At 39.6% G+C, this 17,300-nt stretch overlaps 1 protein-coding gene across 1 annotated transcript in view; it reads right to left on the reverse strand.

Annotated features, from left to right (window-relative positions):
- Nucleotides 1-1,243: 1,243 nt before the first annotated feature.
- The window catches only part of COPS3 (COP9 signalosome subunit 3), a 34,625-nt gene continuing 18,568 nt past the window's right edge, over nt 1,244-17,300 (reverse strand). Inside the window, exons 9-12 of the mRNA XM_014856351.3 lie at nt 15,224-15,310; nt 3,173-3,286; nt 1,906-1,986; nt 1,244-1,564 (exon numbers count right to left, since the gene is read on the reverse strand). Coding sequence (XP_014711837.1) covers nt 1,511-1,564; nt 1,906-1,986; nt 3,173-3,286; nt 15,224-15,310 — 336 coding nt within the window. The 3' untranslated portion in view covers nt 1,244-1,510. The remainder of the gene's footprint in view (nt 1,565-1,905; nt 1,987-3,172; nt 3,287-15,223; nt 15,311-17,300) is intronic.

A 17,300-nucleotide genomic window follows, 5' to 3' on the forward strand; every position in this document is an offset into this window, starting at 1 on the left:
GGTCAAATCCCGCCCTCTGCCTATTTTTATATCAACTTCACTGGAAAACAGCCACAGCCACTCAGTGACATATCACATCACCTGAGGCTGCTTTCCTACAGCAGAGCAGAGCAGTTGTCACAATAGACCACATGGCCCGCAAGGCCTCTCTATCAGGGGCAACTTTGTACTGTGACTCATGAAGTGTCAGAGTTTCCTTTTTATAAATAATGAAAATGTGATCGACTACCCAAGTTGACACATTTTTAAAAAGTGAATGTTGCTGGTGAGAGAGAAACATCCTTTAAGGACCAAATTCTAGTTTAATCTGACCATTTTATAAAGGCTTCTTACCATTCTGGGGCTCAATCAGCAAACCCTAGTCAAATGCATTTCAGAGTTCCGTAGAGGAGGGACTCTGAACGTAATTAAGATGCAGCTGTGCAGTTTAATTGAAAATGCTTCTAGAAGAAAAAGCAGCAAAGTTGGGCATTTGTCTTATAAAAAGCCATTCTCAGGGGGCCAGCCCCTTGGCCGAGTGGTTAAAGTTCCACGTGCTCCTCTTCTGGGTTTATAAGTTTGGATCCTGGGTGCAGACCTACACCACTCCTCAGCCATGCTGTGGAGGTGTCCCACATACAAAGTAGAGGAAGACTGGCACAGATGTTAGCTCTGGGCTAATCTTGCTCAAGCAAAAAAAAAAAAGAGGATTGGCAACAGATGTTAGCTCAGGGTGAATCTTCTTCACAACACAACAAAAGAAAACAAAGCATTCTCTTATGGCCAGCCCCATGGCGTAGTGGCTAAGTTTGGTATGCTCCACTCTGGCAGCCTAGGTTCAGGGTTTTGGATCCCAGGAGCAGACCTACATCACTTGTCAGCCACGTTGTGGTGGTAACCCACATACAAAATAGAGGAAGACTGGCACAGATGTTAGGTCAGGGCTAGTCTTTGTCAGAAAAAAAAAAAAGCCATTCTCAAGACTACAAAAGAGTGTAGCACACACCAAAGATTAGAAAGAGCACCTCTTTAATTCATAATTCGTGCTGTCACTAAAATTGCATGTTAATTCTAATTATAAAAAATTAGCTTCTGCCTTATGGACTCTCCCAGCTTTTTGTTTTTAAAGGCAACTGATACCAACTTTAGATTCAAGTTTTCCCCAAATTCCTAAAATCTAACTGTTTCTGTTCATAATGAATGTGTTCTTTAAAAACTTTTCTGAGGGAAAAAAAGTGATACAGAAGACACATCAATGTTCAAGTAATTTAAAACAAAAGGTAGATTTAATGAATAACAACATTAATCTGAGGATAAATAAATCCACAACAGACTTTAAAGTTTGAAATTTTTTTCCTTTCTTTGCAGACAGAATGATTTTCTGAAAGCACATAGGACTGAAGATGTCAAAATAAAAAGTAATTTCTAAACGTCCAGGTGAGACAGGCTTGGTCCTCCCTGCTGCCCTCCTGACACTTGCCACTGGCCAAGGTGACAGTTCCTTTCATTTAATTCAGGATGGACGTTAGTTTCAAGAATAACTAGATGGTTTGTTTCCTGAATCATCTTCTTGTGAGCCCATGCTCTGTAAAGGAGACAGCAAGACAGTGTATTTATATTTGCCCTTGTCAAGGGTTTCCGACCAGCCCCAAACAAGCACACCCATCCCTCCCAGAGGGCAGACACCCTGTTGTACAACGGAGAGGAGGCAATTCCAGGAGCCACCTATGCACCCCCTAAGCACACTTCCTGGCTGTAGTTTGAAGAGGCTCTCAGTGAGTCTCTCTGTGAACTCAGTGATAAAGATTTTCAAAAACTTCTGGCAACTAAACATTTAACCTGAAAGCAAGTTCACATTCCTGATGTGGGAACACCCCTCCTCCTCCATCCAGCCCAAGTCTACTTAATGAGCAGAACCCTAATCACCTTTTGCACAAACTGGGGGTTCACTGTGATCTCCTGGTCCATGGCCTTCAGCCGCTCATCCAACTCTATGCACTTCAGCATCTGTGTGATAGACATGTTTGAAGATGGTTAGTAAACAGGTTTGGGTCAATTACACCCTTTTTAACCTAAGCTATTAATATGGGCGCTACAGTTTCACAGTCTGTTGATCTGAAACCCCTGGGGCTGGATAGGTTTTAGAATCAGAATTTTTTGAATTTAGAAAATTAATACAGTACAAGTACTGTATATTACCTAACATCCCAATAGGATCTAGGGTAGCAGCCCATAACCAAACATTAATATCTTTTGCAGTGAAACCTAAAAATATTCACACTAAGTGGGACAAATAAAGACTATACATTATTTCAGGTGATATTTGCCATCAAATGAGTTACCAAAAAAACTTCCAGTTTTCAGCGTTTTATTTTTGATTTTGAATTGCAAAAAAGGGACTGTGGAAGTATACTATGCTACTTTGCATTTCTTTTAGGTCTCAGATTCAATGTTCAGTTCAATCTATTTCCCAATCAGAAGTGAGAAATACCAACGGCCCACACACTTCCAACTCAGCCAGAGCCCAGCATGGCACTCAGCGCAGCAGGACCGCAGAAGGTGCCTCCACGCCCGCTTTGTGGCCCACACCTGCTGCCTGACAGAGAGCTGTGGGGCAGCTCTCCCCCTCCAGCCACCCGCTTACCCCCCATCTTCACACAGAGAGATGTTTTCTGACCTCCCAGACTGGAACTCTGAATACATCTTACCACAGAAACAAGGCTCTGCATTATAAGTGGCGGTTGGGTATGGATAAAATTGAGCCAATTTTAAGACCCTTCAGTGTTTTAGGAGTTAAGTATGCTTTGGTGAGCTAGATGGGAAGTCTAACCCACCGTTTACTTATAACCACACAATCTGGAAGTTTTAAAGCAGCCCATTTTGAAATTAACTTTCTAGAAACTAAGATATTCCTAGAAACTAGTTGGGAAATACCTATATTTAAAACTAAAATTATCCTGGAGCATAGGGGCAGTATTTCAAACACAGCATCTCAAACAGCAATCGAAAAAATCAAAACGGGGCCTGGCCCAGGGTTCACATGTTCAGAGCCTGGGTGCAGACCTACCACCACTCATCAAGCCACGCTGAGGTGGCATCCCACATACAAAAAAGAGGAAGACTGGCACAGATGTCAGCTCAGTGCTAATCTTCCTCTCACACACACAAATCAAAAGGTAGCATTCATATTTACCTCCTGGTCAATGTTATGAAGCATGGCAGGGTTATTATATTTTTCAGGGTTATCATGGAAACTGACCATACCATCCTTCTGATTAATACTTGCAAAAATTTCTCCATCTTCTATCTATAAAAAAAGAAATCACAAAAGCAGTTCAGACCCGAGCACTAAGTGAATTTATAGTGACTCAGTATAATCAGGGGAAAGCACAGAGAGCAATAAGTAAATAAATTCATATGTGTATTTTTAAGCACCATATGTTTATTCAACAACTATTTCTTGAACATCTACTATGTGCTAAGCACCATTATAGATGCTAAGGGGTGCAAAACTTACACACACACACAGAAATCCCTGCTCTTGCATTTTTTTATTGAGGTAAAATTCATATAATATAAATTAACCATTTTAAAGTGAATAATTCAGTGGCATTTAATCTATTTGCAATGTGCAAACACCACCTCTACGTAGTTCAAAAACATTTTCATCACACTTAAACCTGTTAAGCAGTTATTCCCTATTCTCCCATCCTCTCAGTCCTTGGCAACCACCAATCTCCTTTCTGTCTCTGTGCATTTGCCTGTTCTGGACATTTTATAGAAACGGACTCATACGATGTGTGTCTTCTGCATCTTGCTTCTCTTAACATATCGCTTTCAAAGTGCCCTTGCATCTTTAAACATTAATTTCACTGAGATGTAATTTACATTGCCCTTGCATTTTAAAAAGTGAAACCCTAACACATTAAAAAAAAACTTTTATTGAGGTCATAATATTTTATAATATTGTGAAATTTCACTTGTACATTATTATTTGTCAGTCACCATATATATGTACCTGTTTACCCCTTATGCCCATCCTCCAACCCCATTCCCTCTGGTAACCACTAATCTGTTCTCTTTGTCCACGTGTTTGTTCATATTCCACGAGTGAAATCATATGGTGTTTGTCTTTCTCTGTCTGGCTTATTTTGCTTAACATGATACCCTCAAGGTCCATCCATGTTGTCACAAATAGGACAATTTTGTCTTTTTTATGGCTGAGTACTATTCCATTGTGTATACATACCACACCTTCTTTATCCATTCATTGGTCAATGGGCACACGGGTTGCCTCCAGGTCTTGGCTATTGTGAACAGTGCTGCAATGAACATAGGGGTGCATAAGTCCCTTTGAATTGTTGGATATATGATCTGCAAATATTTTCTCCCAGTTGGTGGGTTGTCTCTTTGTTTTGTTCCTGGTTTCCTTTGCTTCACAGAAGCTCTTTAGTCTGATGAAGTCTCATTTGTTTATTTTTTCTTTGGTTTCTCTTGTCTGAGAAGACATGATATTTGAAAAGATCCTTCTAAGACCGATGTCAAAGAGTGTACTACCTATATTTTCTAACAGTTTACGGTTTCACATCTTACCTTCAAGTCTTTAATCTATTTTGAGTTAATTTTTATTTAAGGCAAAAGATAATGGCCTACTTTCACTTTGCATGTGGCTCTCCGGTTTTCCCAACACCATTTATTGAAGAGACTTTCCTTTCTCCATTGTATGTTCTTAGCTCCTTTGTCGAAAATTAACTGTCTGTAGATGTGTTGTTTTATTTCTGGGCTTTCAGTTCTGTTCCATTGATCTGTGTGCCTGCTTTTGTACCAGTACCATGCTGTTTTGATTACTATAACTTTGTAATATATTTTGAAGTCAGGGATTGTGATGCCTCAGCTTTGTTCTTCTTTCTCAGGATTGCTTTAGCTATTTGGGGTCTTTTGTTGCCCCATATGAATTTTATTTCTATTTCTATGGAGAATGTCATTGGGATTCTGATTGGGATTGCATTGAATCTGTAGATTGCTTTAGGTAGCATGGACATTTTAACTATGTTTATTCTTCCAATCCATGTGCATGGAATATCTTTCCATTTCTCTCTGTCATCATTGATTTCTTTCAATAATGTCTTATTGTTTTCATTGTATAGGTCTTTGATCTCCTTGGTTAAATTTATTCCTAGGTATTTTATTCTTTTTGTTACGATTGTAAATGGGACTGTATTCTTGAGTTCTGTTAGTTCGTTATCATAGAAATGCAACTGATTTTTGTAAGTTGATTTTGTACCCTGCAACTTTGCTGTGGTTGTTGATTATTTCTAATAGTTTTCCAATGGATTCTTTAGGATTTTCTATATACAGAATCATGTCATCTGCAAACAGCAAGTTTCACTTCTTCACAGCCAATTTGGATACCTTTTCTTTCTTTTCCTTGCCTAATTGCTCTGACTAAAATTTCTAGTACTATGTTGAATAAGAGTGGTGAGAGTGAACACTCTTGTCTTGTTCCTGTTCTCAGAGGAATAGCTTTCAGTTTTTCCCCATTGAGTATGATATTGGCTGTGGGTTTGCCATATATGGCCTTTATTATGTTGAAGTACTTTCCTTCTATACCCATTTTATTGAGAGTTTTTATCATAAATTGCTGTTGGATCTTGTCAAATGCTTTCTCTGCATCTATTGAGATGATCATGTGATTTTTATTCCTCATTTTGTTGATGTGGTGTAGCACATTGATTGATTTGCGGATGTTGAAACATCCCTGTATCCTCAGTTTAAATCCCACTTGATTATGGTGTATGATCCTTTTAATGTATTGCTGTATTTGGTTTGCCAACATTTTGTTGAGAATTTTTGCATCTATGTTCATCAACAATATTGGTCTGTAATTTTCCTTCTTTGTGTTGTCCTTATCTGGCTTTGGGATCAGGGTGATGTTGGCCTCGTAAAATGTGTTAGGAAGTATTCCATCTTCTTCAATGTTTTGGAATAGTTTGAGAAGGAGAGGTATTAAATCTTCTTTCTTTGAATGTTTGGTAGAATTCTCCAGAGAAGCCATCTGGTCCTGGACTTTTGTTTTCTGGGAGGTTTTTGATTACTGTTTCAGTCTCTGTACTTGTGATTGGTCTGTTCAGATTCTCTGTTTCTTCTTGATTCAGTTTTGGGAGGTTGTATGAGTCTAAGAATTTATCCATTTCTTCCAGATTGTCCAATTTGTTGGCATATAGTTTTTCATAGTATTCTCTTATAATCCTCTATATTTCTGTGGTATCATTGTAATTTCTCCTCTTTCAGTACTAATTTTATTTATTGAGCCCTCTCTTTTTTTCTTAGTGAGTCTGGCTAAGGGTCTGTCAGTTTTATTTGTCTTCTCAAAGAACCAGCTCTTAGTTTCATTGATCCTTTCTACTATTTCTTTGGTTTAAATTTCATTTTTTTCTGCTCTAATTTTTATTATTTCCCTCCTTCTGCTGACTTTGGCTTGTTTGTGCTTCTTTTTCTGGTTCTGTTAGGTGTAGTTTAAGATTGCTTCTTTGAGATTTTTCTTGTTTGTTAAGGTAGACCTGTATTGCTATGCATTTCCCTCTTAGGACCACTTTTCCCACATCCCATATGAGATGGTGTGATGTATTTTCATTTGTCTCCAGACATTTTTTGATTTCTCCTTTAATTTCCTCAATGATCCATTGGTTGTTCGGTAGCATGTTGTTTAGTCTCCACGTATTTGTCACTTTCCCAGCTTTTTTCTTATAGTTGATTTCTAGTTTCATAGCATTATGGTTGGAAAAGATGATTTCAGTCTTCTTCAATTTATTGAGGCTTGCCTTGTTTCCCAGCATGTGGTCTGTCCTTCAGAGTGCTCCACGTGCCCTTGACAAGAATGTGTCTGCCGTCTTTGGATGCAGTGTTCTATGTCTATTAAGTCCACCTGGTCCAGCTTTTCATCTAATTCCACTGTTTCCCTGTTGACTTTCTGTCTGGATGACCTGTCCATTGATGTAAGTGGGGTGTTGAGGTCCCCTACTATTGTTGTGTTGGTGTTAGTAACTCCTTTTAGGTCTGTTAATAGTTGCTTTATGTACTTTGGTGCTCCTGTGTTAGGTGCATATGTATTTATCTGTGTTATATCCTCTTGGTGGAGTGTCCCTTTTATCATTATATACTGCCCCTCTTTGTCACTCATTGCCTTTTTTATCTTGAAGTCTACTTTGTCTGATGTAAGTATGGCAACTCTTGCTTTCTTTTGTTTGCCATTAGCTTGGAGTATCATCTTCCATCCCTTCACTCTGAGCCTGTGTTTGTCCTTAGAGCTGAGATGTGTGTCCTGGAGGCACCATATTATTGGGTCTTGTTTTTCAATTCATCCAGCAACTCTGTGTCTTTTTTTCTTTTTTCCTGAGGAGGATTAGCCCTGAGCTAACATCCATTGTCAATCTTCCTCTTTTTGCTGAGGAAGATTGTCCCTGAGCTAACATCCGTGCCCATCTTCCTCTATTTACATGTGGGACACCTGCCACAGCCTGGCTTGATAAGTGGTGCACAGGTCTGTGCCCAGGATTCAAACCAGCAAACCCTGGGCACCCAAAGCAGAGCACACGAATTTAACCGATATGCCACTGGGCTGGCCCCACTCTGTGTGTTTTGATTGGAGAAGTCAATCCATTCACATTTAGCCTGATTATTGATACACAAGGGCTTAATGCTGCCATTTTATCACTTGTTTTCCAGTTGTTCTGTATTTCCCTTGTTTCTTGCCTCATGTGTTTTGGACTGCCAATTCAGTTTGGTAGTTCTCTATGATGGTTTTCTCAGTTTTCTCTTTATCATTTGTGTCTCTATTCTAATTTTTTGTTTAGTGGTTACTGTGAGGTTTGTATAAAAGATCTCATAGATGAGATAGTCCATTTTCTGATAGACTCTTATTTCCTCAGTCAAAACAGGTTCCATCCCTTTCCTCTTCCCAAACTAAGTTATTGTTGTCACAACTTGTTCCATTTTGTGTTCCGAGTTTGTGGTTAAAATGAAGTGATTATATTTATTTTTGATGTTTCCTTGTCTTTATCTTTAATGTTATAATTGTTTGCTAACCTGTTCTGCAGTTTTCTGATTTTGTCTGCCTATTTATCTCCTTGCTCAAGGCTTTGTAAATGCTTTCTTGTTTTTTTTCTTCCCCCCAGGTATGAAGGCCTTCCTGATCATATCTTGAGTCTGTGTGGGGAATCTTGTGGTGATGAACTCCCTCAGCTTTTGTTTATCTGGGAAAGATTTTATTTCTCCATCATATTTGAAGGATATTTTCGCCGTATGGAGTATTCTTGGCTGAAAGTTTCTGTCTTTCAAAATTTTGAATATATCATTCCACTGTGTCCTAGCCTCTAAGGTTTCTGCTGAGAAATCTACTGAAAGCCTGATAGGGGTTCCTTTGTAGATTATTTTCTTCTGCCTTGTTTGCCCTTAACATTTTTTCTCTGTCATTGACTTTTGCCAGTTTTACTAATATATGCCTTAGAGAAGGTCTTTTTGCATTGATGTAATTAAGAGTTCTCTTAACTTCATGTACTTGTAATTCCAGCTCCTTCCCCAGGATTGGGAAGTTCTCAGCTCTTATTTCTTTGAACAAGCTCTCTGCTCCTTTCTCCCTCTCTTCTTCTGGAATACGTGTAATCTTTATGTTGCACTTCCTAATTGAGTTGGATATTTCTCACAGGATTTCTTCATTCCTTTTTAGTCTTAGTTCTCCCTCCTCCTCTATCTGAAGCATTTCTCTATTTCTGTCCTCTAAATTGCTAATTATATCCTCCATAATATCAGCTCGGTTATATAAGGACTCTAGATTGTTCTTTATCTCATTCATTGTTTTCTTCATCTCCAACATTTCTGATTGGTTTTTCTGTATAGTTTCAATCTCTTTTGTGAAGAATTCCATCTGTTCATTAATTTTATTCCTGACTTCATTGAACTTTTTGAGTTTTCTTGTAATTACTTGAGTGTTTTTATGATAGCTATTTTGAATTCTGTGCCATTTAGATTGTAAATTTCTGTGCCTTCAGGATTGATTTCTGGATGCTTGTCATTTTTCTTCTGGTCAGGAGTGTTAATATACCCCTTCATGGGATTTGCTGGGGTGGACTTGCACTGTCACATCGTGGTAGTATCTGAGCGCAGATTCCACCTGCTGCCACTAGGAGGCGGGCAGGAACTGTGTATTCTGAGCCTGCCCTGATCTCTGGTAGCTGTGCATGTCCTCTGGAAGCTATGCTGACAGGGCCCATCTGCATTTTCCTGCTCACCACTGCTGCTTTACAAACATATGCACAAGTGCTCTGGTGGGGGTCCCTTGCTCAGGCCATTGGGCTGAGCTGGTGTGCTGGCGGGGAGGGGGGCACTTTCCTGTGCACGATCCCACGTGCCCTGGCTCTGCACTCACTTTCTGCCCAACTTGGTGCAGATGCCCCTGCAATTGCTTAGACGCCTCAGTGTGGGCGTTCCCACAGGCTGGGAGGTAACTCCAAAGCACAAGTGATCCCGTGGAGTGCTGCCTTCTCTCCCTTCTCCTCTAAGGATCATGCGCTGGCTGCCGTGAGGTCCAGCCCCTAGATTGCTGCCACGTGGGAGGGAGAGGTGATCCCTTTACCTCCTTCTACTGCCTTCCAGGGAGGTCCAGCACCCCCACCTTCAGACATATGGCTGTGTGGATCTCTCAGACATGTATTGTGTCGTGTCAATGTCTTCTGTTGGTTTATGAATGTCCTTTTCGTGGTATCTTAGAGGGGAGAGACTAAGGAAGAGCTCACTCCACCTTGATGCTGACGTCACTCCAACCAAAACCCTAACACATTTTTGTTTCACCCCAGTAGAAATTATCTTCTGATCCTTCAAGAAAACTTCTCTTCCAATGCTGATTCCACAGTAGTTTCAAGGTCTATGTGCTTTTCTTGCATCAATGACTGGAGATTTATTTGATTGATCCTCATAGCCAAATAGCTATAGTCCTGTCCATGAAAGTTAAAATTAAGAAGCCAATAAAAGTCCCAAACAGGTAATGTTATTCCAAACAAACTGCTCCACAGGGTGACAACAATTAGTTCATTTGTTACAGTGGGACTGAGCTGCATAAACTGGCCTACTCCTTTCTAGCCTTGGAAGGGATAGAAGCTATTTAATGAAACAGCAACCAGCCCAACACATATTAAATAGAATGCATAATTAACTGACTATGTGATCACAGACAGTTGCCTCTTTAAAAAGTGGATGGGAATATACCCAAGTGAAATGCAAACCTAAGTTCACCACAGCAGCACTTTTTTGTAATAACTAGAACTAGAAACAACCCAAATGTCAATCTAGTCAGAATGGAAAGGTATACTCATACAGTGGAACATCGTAGCCCTGAAAATGAGTGAACTAAAACTACATATGACATCATGTACAAACTCATAATGTTGAGGGGAAAAAAGCCAGACCCAAAAAAGTATATGCTGTATGTTTTCTTTTATATAAAGCTCAAAAACAAACACAACTGGAATAGGATGTTAGAAGTCAGGATGACAACCTTTCTAGCCAGGAGCAGGGCTGGAAGCAGGCATGAGAGATGTTTCTAGGGCGCTGGTAATATTCTGACTCTCGATCTAGCTGTTGGTCGCACAGATGTCCTCATTCTGTGAAAACGTACCTAGCTACACACTTAAGTGCACTTTTCTCCATGTAGGTTGTACTTCAATAAAATGTTCATTTAAAAAATCCCTAACATACAACCCAAACAGGCCTATATCTATGAAAGAACTTGAGTCAATAATTAACAACCTTCTGAAATGAAAACCAACAGGCCCAGAGGGTTCCTGGTGAATGCTACCAAACAAGTAAGGAAGAAATTATACCAGTCTCTAAATCTCTTTCAGAGGACGGAAGGAGAGGGAATACTTCCTAACTATGAGGCCAGCATCACCCCAATGCCAAAACCAGACAAAGACATTGCAAGAAAAGAAAACTGCAGACCAATACCTGTGATGAACATCGATGCAAAAATCCTCAACAAAACACATGCAAATCCAACAATGTATAAAAAGAATTATACACCACGCCAAGTGGGATTTATCTCAGGTGTGCAAGCCTGGTTGAACATTTGAATCAATGAATGTAATTCACCACATCAGCAGACTAAAAAAGACCATGATCATATCAATGGATGCAGAAAAAGCATTTCATGAAATCCAAAATCCATTCATGATAAAAACTCTCAGTAAACTAGGAACAGACGGAAACTTCCTCAACTTGACAAAGAATATCTACAAAAAAACTATAGCTAACATCATACTTAATGGTGAGAAACTCAAAGCTTTCCTACAAAGATCAGAAACTAGACAAGGATGCACCACTCCTTTTCAGCATCATACTGGAAGTTCTAGCTAATGCAATTGAGACAAAAAAAAGGAAATAAAAGGTATACAGATTAGGATGAAGAAATAAAACTGTCTTTATTCACAGATGACACAATCATCTACAGACTACATATAAAATCTGAAAGTATCCACAAAAATCCTCCTGGAACTAATAAGCAATTATAAGAGGGTTGGAGGATACAAGATTAATGTACAAAAGTCAATCACTTTCCTATATACCAACAATGAATGAGTGGAATTTCAAATTAAAGACAGAATACCGTTTACATTAGCATCCTACCCTAAAATAAAATACTTAGGACTAAAGCTAACAAAATATGTACAAGATCTGCAGGAGGAAAACTACAAAACTCTGATAAAGGAAATCAAAGAGGAACTAAATAAACTGAGAGATATTCATATTCATGGATAGGAAGCCTCCATATTATCAAGATGTCAGTTTTTCCCTACTTGATCTATAGATTCAACACAATCTCAGTCAAAATCCCAGCAAGTTATTTTATGAATATTGACAAACTGATTCTAAAATTTATATAGAGAGGCAAAAGACCCAGAACAGCCAACACAGTGTTAGAGAAGAAAAAGTTAGAACTGACACTACCTGACTTTAGGACTTATTCAAACTACAGTAATCAAGAGAGTGCGGTATTGGCAAAAAAAGCAGACAACTACATCAATGGAACAGAAAAGAGAGCCCAGAAATAAACCCATACAAGTATAATCAAGAGATTTTTGATAAAGGAGCAATGGCAATAAAATGGAGCAAAGACAGTCTTTTCAACAAATGGTGCTGAAACAACTGGATATCCATACGCAAAAAAGTGAATTTAGACACAGACCTTACACCTTTCACAAAAATTAACCCAAATGAATCACAGACCTAAATGTAAAACACAAAATTATAAAACTCCTAGAAGATAATGTAGGAGAAAACATAGACGACCACAGGTATGACAATGACTTTTTTAGATGCAACACCAAAGACACAATCCATAAAAGAAATAACTGATAAGCTGGACTTCATTAAAATTAAAAACTTCAGGGCCCAGCCCAGTGGCATAGTGGTTAAGTTTGTGTGCTCTGCTTTAGTGACCTGGGCTTTGCAGGTTCGTATCCCAGGTGCAGACCTACACACCACTCATCAAGCCATGCTGTGGCGTTGTCCCACATACAAAATAGAGGAAGACTGGCATAGATGTTAGCTCAGGGCCAATCTTCCTTAGGTAAAAAGAAGAAGACTGGCAACAGATGTTAGTGCAGGGCCAATCTTCCTCACCAAAAAAAAATCAAAAACTTCAGAAGACAAGCCACAAACTGGGAGAAAATACTTACAAACGACACATCTGACAAAAACTGTTATCCAAAATATACCAAAAACCCTTAAAACTCAACAGTAAGAAAACAGATTAAAAAATGGGCCAAAGACCTGAACAGATACCTCACCAAAGAAGAAAGACAGATGGCAAATAAGCCTATGAAAAGATACTCCACACTGCCTATCATCAGGGAAATGCAAATTAAAACAATGAGATACCACTATACACCTGTTAGAATGGTTAAAATTCGGAATGCTGACAATATCAAATGCTGGTGAGGATGTGGAGCAAGAGGAACTCTCATTCATTGCTGGTGGGGATGCAAAATAGTACAGCCACTTTGGAAGACAGCTTGGCAGTTTCTTACAAAACTAAACATACTCTTTCCATGTGATCCAGCAATCACACTCCTTCGTATTTACCCAATGGAGCTGAAAACTTATGCCCACGCAAAAACCTGCACACAGATGTTTAAAGCAGCTTTATTCATAATCCCCAAATTTGGAAGCAATCAAGATGTCCTTCAGTAGGTGAATGGATAAACTATGTTACATTCAGGCAAAGGAATATTATTCAGTGCTAAAAACAGATGAGCTATCAAGCCATGAAAAGACATGGAGGAACCTTAAATGCATATGACTAAGTAAAAGAAGCCAATCTGAAAAGGCTACGCACTGTATGATTCCAACTATATCACATTCTACAAAAAGAAAAACTATGGAGACAGTAAAAAGATGAGTGGTTACCAGGGGTGGGATGAGAAGGCAGAGCACAGAGGATTTTTAGGGTAGTGAAAATACTCAGTATGATACGGTAATGATGGATACATGGCATCATACATTTGTTCAAACCCATAAAATGTACACCACCAAGAGTGAACCCTAATATAAATTATGGATTTTGAGTGATGATGTGTCAGTGCAGGTTCATCAATTGTAACAAATGTACCGCTCTGGTGAGGGATGTTGATGATGCGGGAGGGTATGTATGTATGTGTGGGGACAGGGGGTACATGGGAAATCTCCGTACCTTCTCTCCAATTTTGCTATGAACCTCAAACTGCTCTAAAAAAATAAAGCCATAACAAGAAATTAAAAAAAAAATCACTGCCCTCATAGACCTTACACTCTTGGGCAGGAGTTCTCAAGCTTGGCAGTATCGACGTTTTGGGCCAGATAATTCTTTGTTGTGGGGCTGTCTTCTGTGTTGTAGGATGTTTAGCAATAATCCTGGCCTCTACCCACTCGATAAGTAGTATCTTTAGCTGTGACAACCAAAAACGTCTTCAGATATTGTCAAATGTCCCCTGGCAAACAAAACACCCCCAGTTGATCCACAGCCTGTCAGGGTTTGTCATGCAGTATTCAAAACCCATCCCCCTCCTTTGACCCCTCAAAGCATTTCACTAGCTCATGTGTCCTGGCTGGTGTCATAACCACTCACAGCTCTTCTTACCCATCACTAAAGAGTGGGTTCCCTGGGGGAGACTGCAGCTTCCTCACTCTGGGTAACCCCTGTGGGGTTAGCAAGGTGCTCTGAGCAGGCACTCCAAGGTCGGTTGAGTAGGACAGGTTTTGTTTGTCTGGGATGTGTGTGTGTGTTTTGAGGGTTAGGCTGAAGGAAAAAAAAACTCAAAACATTTGTAAGTTGAACTGTGGAAATAAAATACTCCGTTATCACAATGGAAACCAGTTTTATTATTCCTAATCCTGATATAGTAGTGCTCCTGAAATCAGAGGGGGGATCACTAGCAGAAAACTGTAAACGCTAACTTTCTACACATAAGATGCGCCTTGGGCTAAGGATGCAGGTTTGCTTTGCTGGATCAGATCAGAGCCACGCATTTATGTAAATGACTAAGCAGGTAGGTTACGCTATGTCAACCTGGGTTACCATATAGTCATTTAAATGATGCTTATCCAAATTTGGGGAGTGGGGACATGCAACTGGGAAGTGATGAACAAGGGAGCCAGCTGTACTGGTAACACTGATTTCTGAAGCTGGGTGCGAGCACGTGGGTGCCTGGTCCAGCACCCTTTATGTCACCACTTCACTGAGTGTAGTCATGGACTGACGTGGTCGGTGAGGAGTTACAGGCTCAAGTCAGACTGCAACCAACGATGTCACTAAGCACCCTGCCTAGCTGAACAAGGCTTTCTCGGTGCAGGCGGCAGTGTCCTGAATTGTATACGGGCACAAGTTCGTGACCTATCACGGACCACCACAGCAAGAGCACTGTTTTAAGCCTCTCTGTATATCTGATATATTTCACGAGTGTTTTAAATGATGTTTACAAAAACTCTGAGAATGAAAATGTAAATCAGGAGCACAAATAGGACACACTGAGTGTATCACATGAGCACATATGACTGGAAAGCGCTACAGCCTGTAATGAAATAAACCAAAAGGTCCACAGTGGTTGACTTTGGACGTCCTGCATTTTCTGTTTTGTATTTTCCATAATGAACATCTGTTACTTTTACAAGGATAAAAATCCCCTAGTTAACTTTTAAAAAATGAAAACACACTCACCATGTGTAGGACATATTTTTCTGCCTCCTGAGGTCCAGATAACTGCACACGACTTGCCATATCTTGTAAAGATAGTGTTAAAAAGGTCTGAAATTCAGAAGTGGAATTAATCACAGCTAGAAACGAGGGAGGAAAAATTTTATTAAAGGTGTACAGAGCACTACTGAATCATTAAAAATTTGCTTTCCATCATTGTACAGAATAATTGTTTTGTTGTGGAGATGACTTGAAATTGATGAACCCAGTGGTTTCAGTCATCAATTTTCTAGAGAAGTAATGACTTCTAGGTATGTCCTTGCACATACTTTCCTCTATGTCTGAAATGACATGCATGCAAGGTCATTCACTGCAGCACTGTTTGTGAGAGCAATGGACTGGAACTGCCTAAATGACCACCCACAGAGGACTTTTTAAGTACAGTACAGTGCAATCATATAAACACACTACTATGTAGTTGTACAAAATCTATAAAGGGAGGACAGCTTTTATGAACTGAAAAAGAATCCAAGATACCTATATTATTAAATATAAAAAAGGAGGATGCAGAATAGTGTATATGGCATACTAACATCTGTGTAAGAGAAAGGGAAAGAATGTGTATACATGTGTGAGGGAGTGTGCATGTGCTTATATGTGCTTAGACAATTTCTAGAATGATACTCAAGAAACTGGTAATGGTGGGCTCTGAGGAAAGAAAAAGGGTGGCTGGTATACGGGAGCTAGACAGAATTTTGTATATTTTGCATTTTGTATTATGAATGTCTTACTTATTAAATAAAATAAAGTTGAAAATATTAAATGCATCCTTCACAATTCAAAGCTAAAATGTGAAAACAAATTGGGGTGTTAGAAGGAAGCCAGTGTTTACCACTGCTCTGCTTGAAACTTGATGAAAATGCCCCCTTTCAGGAACAAATTGAAAAAGCTTTTTTTGAAAGAAAAGCTGGCAATATTTACAACAGCATTTTCAAAGCATGGCATGTTAAAACTCTAGTCTTGAAAATTCTTGATAAGCCAATGATCAAAAAATCTATATACTTCAGTTCAGAGAGTAGCACCCAAGAAGATGAAACTGTTAATTTAAAGAAGTACATAAGTACTTTAACACAAATGAGGACGCAAAAGTGAACATTCTAAATTCATAGAACCATCATTTTTCCTATTTCAAGATAAACAGAAACTTCTACCTGAATGTCCATCAGTAGAGGTCTGGGTGAACAAATTCTCATCCATCTGTACAACAGACTACTATGTAGGGCAACTGTGTACAGGCTTATGTTGCCAAGGAAAGAGTTTTAAGACATACTGAACAAAAAAGGCAGGGTACAGAATAGCATGCAGAACATGATCCCAATCACATTTAATTGGGAGTGTCTACACATACATATAGGGAAGAGACAGAGAAGCACGAGGAGTCTAGAAAAATCTCCACCAAAACGTTAATACGGCATGGCGGATTTACCCCCATGTGATAATCCCTTATCTCTAGGAGCCTTCCAGCCAGCACTGCCATGGGACACAGTTCCCGTCACCAACACTGATGCACAGTGTACCCATTAAGACTTCCTGAAAAGCTTTTGATTTTCTGACTTTTGAACAAGAAAGAGACTAAAGTGGCTAGAAAATCCTTTGATTCCCGCCCGGCCCCCCCACCCCTCCTCGCCACCATTATTCCGACACTAGGATGTGAGGCCAAAAAGAATAACAGCCACATCAAAGATTTACCCTTTTGACTAGACACATCCTTTAACGGCACTGTCCCTGCTCACTAGCGGCTATGGTGGCCCTCCCCTAGGTCCCCTGGGCAGTGCTTACCAGCCCAGTGGACCTCACTTCACCATGAGTCAGAACACACAGGATCCAGGACACTGAGAACAGTGGAGCCACTGCCCCAAGCCTGGACTCACCACCTCGAGGAGCTTCCTATTTGTCTGGTCAAACTTGTTCTGGATTTATCTGATCCCAAACAGAAAACTGAACTTTCCTATACTGACTTCTCAAAGCGTAAGCTATCAACCTATCCCAAAGTGACGCACTGTGGCTGACTATTTCACAAGATAGTTAACTGATTTTTGCA

The sequence above is a fragment of the Equus asinus genome, chromosome 13, assembly GCF_041296235.1.
Source record: "Equus asinus isolate D_3611 breed Donkey chromosome 13, EquAss-T2T_v2, whole genome shotgun sequence".
Classification (NCBI taxonomy): domain Eukaryota; kingdom Metazoa; phylum Chordata; class Mammalia; order Perissodactyla; family Equidae; genus Equus; species Equus asinus.